The 1,880-nt window shown below is 45.2% G+C and overlaps 1 protein-coding gene across 2 annotated transcripts in view; it reads right to left on the reverse strand.

Moving 5' to 3' along the window:
* The window catches only part of VPS72 (vacuolar protein sorting 72 homolog), a 15,494-nt gene that overhangs the window by 7,868 nt on the left and 5,746 nt on the right, over positions 1-1,880 (reverse strand). For both annotated transcript variants that reach the window (XM_008071785.1, XM_021719465.1), the window contains exons 2-4: positions 1,148-1,300; positions 857-971; positions 298-474 (exon numbers count right to left, since the gene is read on the reverse strand). In XM_008071785.1, the coding sequence (XP_008069976.1) occupies positions 298-474; positions 857-971; positions 1,148-1,300 (445 nt within the window). The remainder of the gene's footprint in view (positions 1-297; positions 475-856; positions 972-1,147; positions 1,301-1,880) is intronic.

A 1,880-nucleotide genomic window follows, 5' to 3' on the forward strand; every position in this document is an offset into this window, starting at 1 on the left:
GACAGAGTAAGACTCCAACTCAAAAAAAAAAAAAAGAAAAAAAAAAGAATGGCAGAACCAGGATCTGAACTCAGTTCTATACAAATCTTAGTTTACATCAAAGTACCCCAACATAGCTTGTTCAGAGACCTTGTAACTGCTAGGTTCTTGCTCCTCATTACCTACTCTCCCATTTCTTTCTTCTGATTCTCTCATCCCACATTTCCATCTCTCCAGTTCTCCGGTTCTCCAGGTCTCGTGGTTTTTTTCATGCTCCTTAGCCCCTCTACCCACTTTTTTCCAAAACCATAGACTGACCCAGCGAACGTAAATTGAGTTCTTCTGTGATCTTGGCCTCCCTGAGCAGCTCCTCCTGGGTCAGTGGCCGCTCACAGTGAGGCCCCTTTCGCCGGCGGGACTGGCCCTGCCTCTCCTGTACCCGAAGGAATGTTTGTCGTGTATGCTCAGCTGTAGACTGACGCATGGACTTCCGACCTGGGAAAAGAGCCAGATGAGAAGAAATCTTTGAATTTATGTCCACCCACTTTATCTATTTTTTAAACTTTTTATTTGGAAATAATTTCAAACTTACAAAGCTGCAAGAATAGTACAAAGAACACGCACATATTTTTTACTCACATCAACTACTGATAACATTTTGCCTCCTTTGTATTTTTGTGTGTGTGTTTTTTCTGACTGATCTGAGAGTAAGTTGCACGCGTCATGGCCTCCACCCCAAAATACTTTAGTGTATATTTCCTAAGAATAGGGATTTTCCTTATATAACCATGGTAATCAACAAGAGTAAATTTAAAACCGATTGATACATTAATTCCTTATTCCAATTTTGCCAATGTACTCAAATATTACTACTCACTGTCAGAACCATCATCCTGTAGTTCTAGTGGTAGCAGTGCCTTCTCTTCTCGGGCCTTCTGAGAGCTACCAGCTGGGGTGTTGACCTTTCGAGGCCTCAAGCTCTTAAGAGGCTCCTGGGGACAGATTGGAATCAGACATGGAGGAACGAAAGAGATAATAAGAAAGATGATGAGGATCTCAACTAGAGAACCCTAGCATTATGGGAAATGGGACCAGTGTGGGGAGTATTGCGAACTGATAAAGGGGAGAAAAGGAATTAAGTCTAGGAAAAGTAAGATTCCCTCTGTACCTTATAGGCTTTGGTGACTACTCGGCGCTTCCTTCTTGGCTCTTCTGCTTCTCCATCACTGGATGGTTCATCCCCTTCATCTATGTCAAAGTCAGAGTCCACCTCATCTTCTGTATCTGACTGGTCTCCTTGATACTCATCGTCTCCGGATTCCTGAGGACACAGGGGGAAGAGGGCTGGCTTGCACTGAATCATTAATGCTCCTTCAGAAGGAACAGAATCTCTTCACTTCCTTGATAAAGGCTATCCTATTTTCCTTTCCAATCCAGCCCTTTATTTTCCTCAGGCAAGAAGTCTTTCTAGTCAATAGCCTTTGGCTCTAGCACCAGCCTTTTCCAACATTAACAGATTGCTCTTTACCTGGAACACACTGTGTTAAGCACTAGGGAATAACAAGATAAGGTTTGGTCTACCTTTGGGAGCTCACACTCTAGTAAAGGATGAGACTTAATCTTTAAAAAAAAAAAAAAGTTTCAAAGCCGGGCTCGGTGGCTCAGCCCGTAATCCCGTGCCTTTGGGAGGCTGAGGTGAGTGGACTGCCTGAGCCCGCAGGTTCGAGACCCGCCTGGGCAACTTGGCGAGACCTCATCTCTACAATAAATCAAAAACTAGCTGGGCGTGGTAGTGCGCGCCTGTCGTTCCAGCTACTTGGAAGGCTGAGGTGGAAGGATCACCGGAGCCCAGCAGGTTGAGGCTGTGGTGGCCGGGAGCGGCCACTGCACTCCAGTCTGGG

Source organism: Carlito syrichta, unplaced genomic scaffold (genome assembly GCF_000164805.1).
Source record: "Carlito syrichta isolate Samal-C Ts95f unplaced genomic scaffold, Tarsius_syrichta-2.0.1 Scaffold314725, whole genome shotgun sequence".
NCBI lineage: Eukaryota > Metazoa > Chordata > Mammalia > Primates > Tarsiidae > Carlito > Carlito syrichta.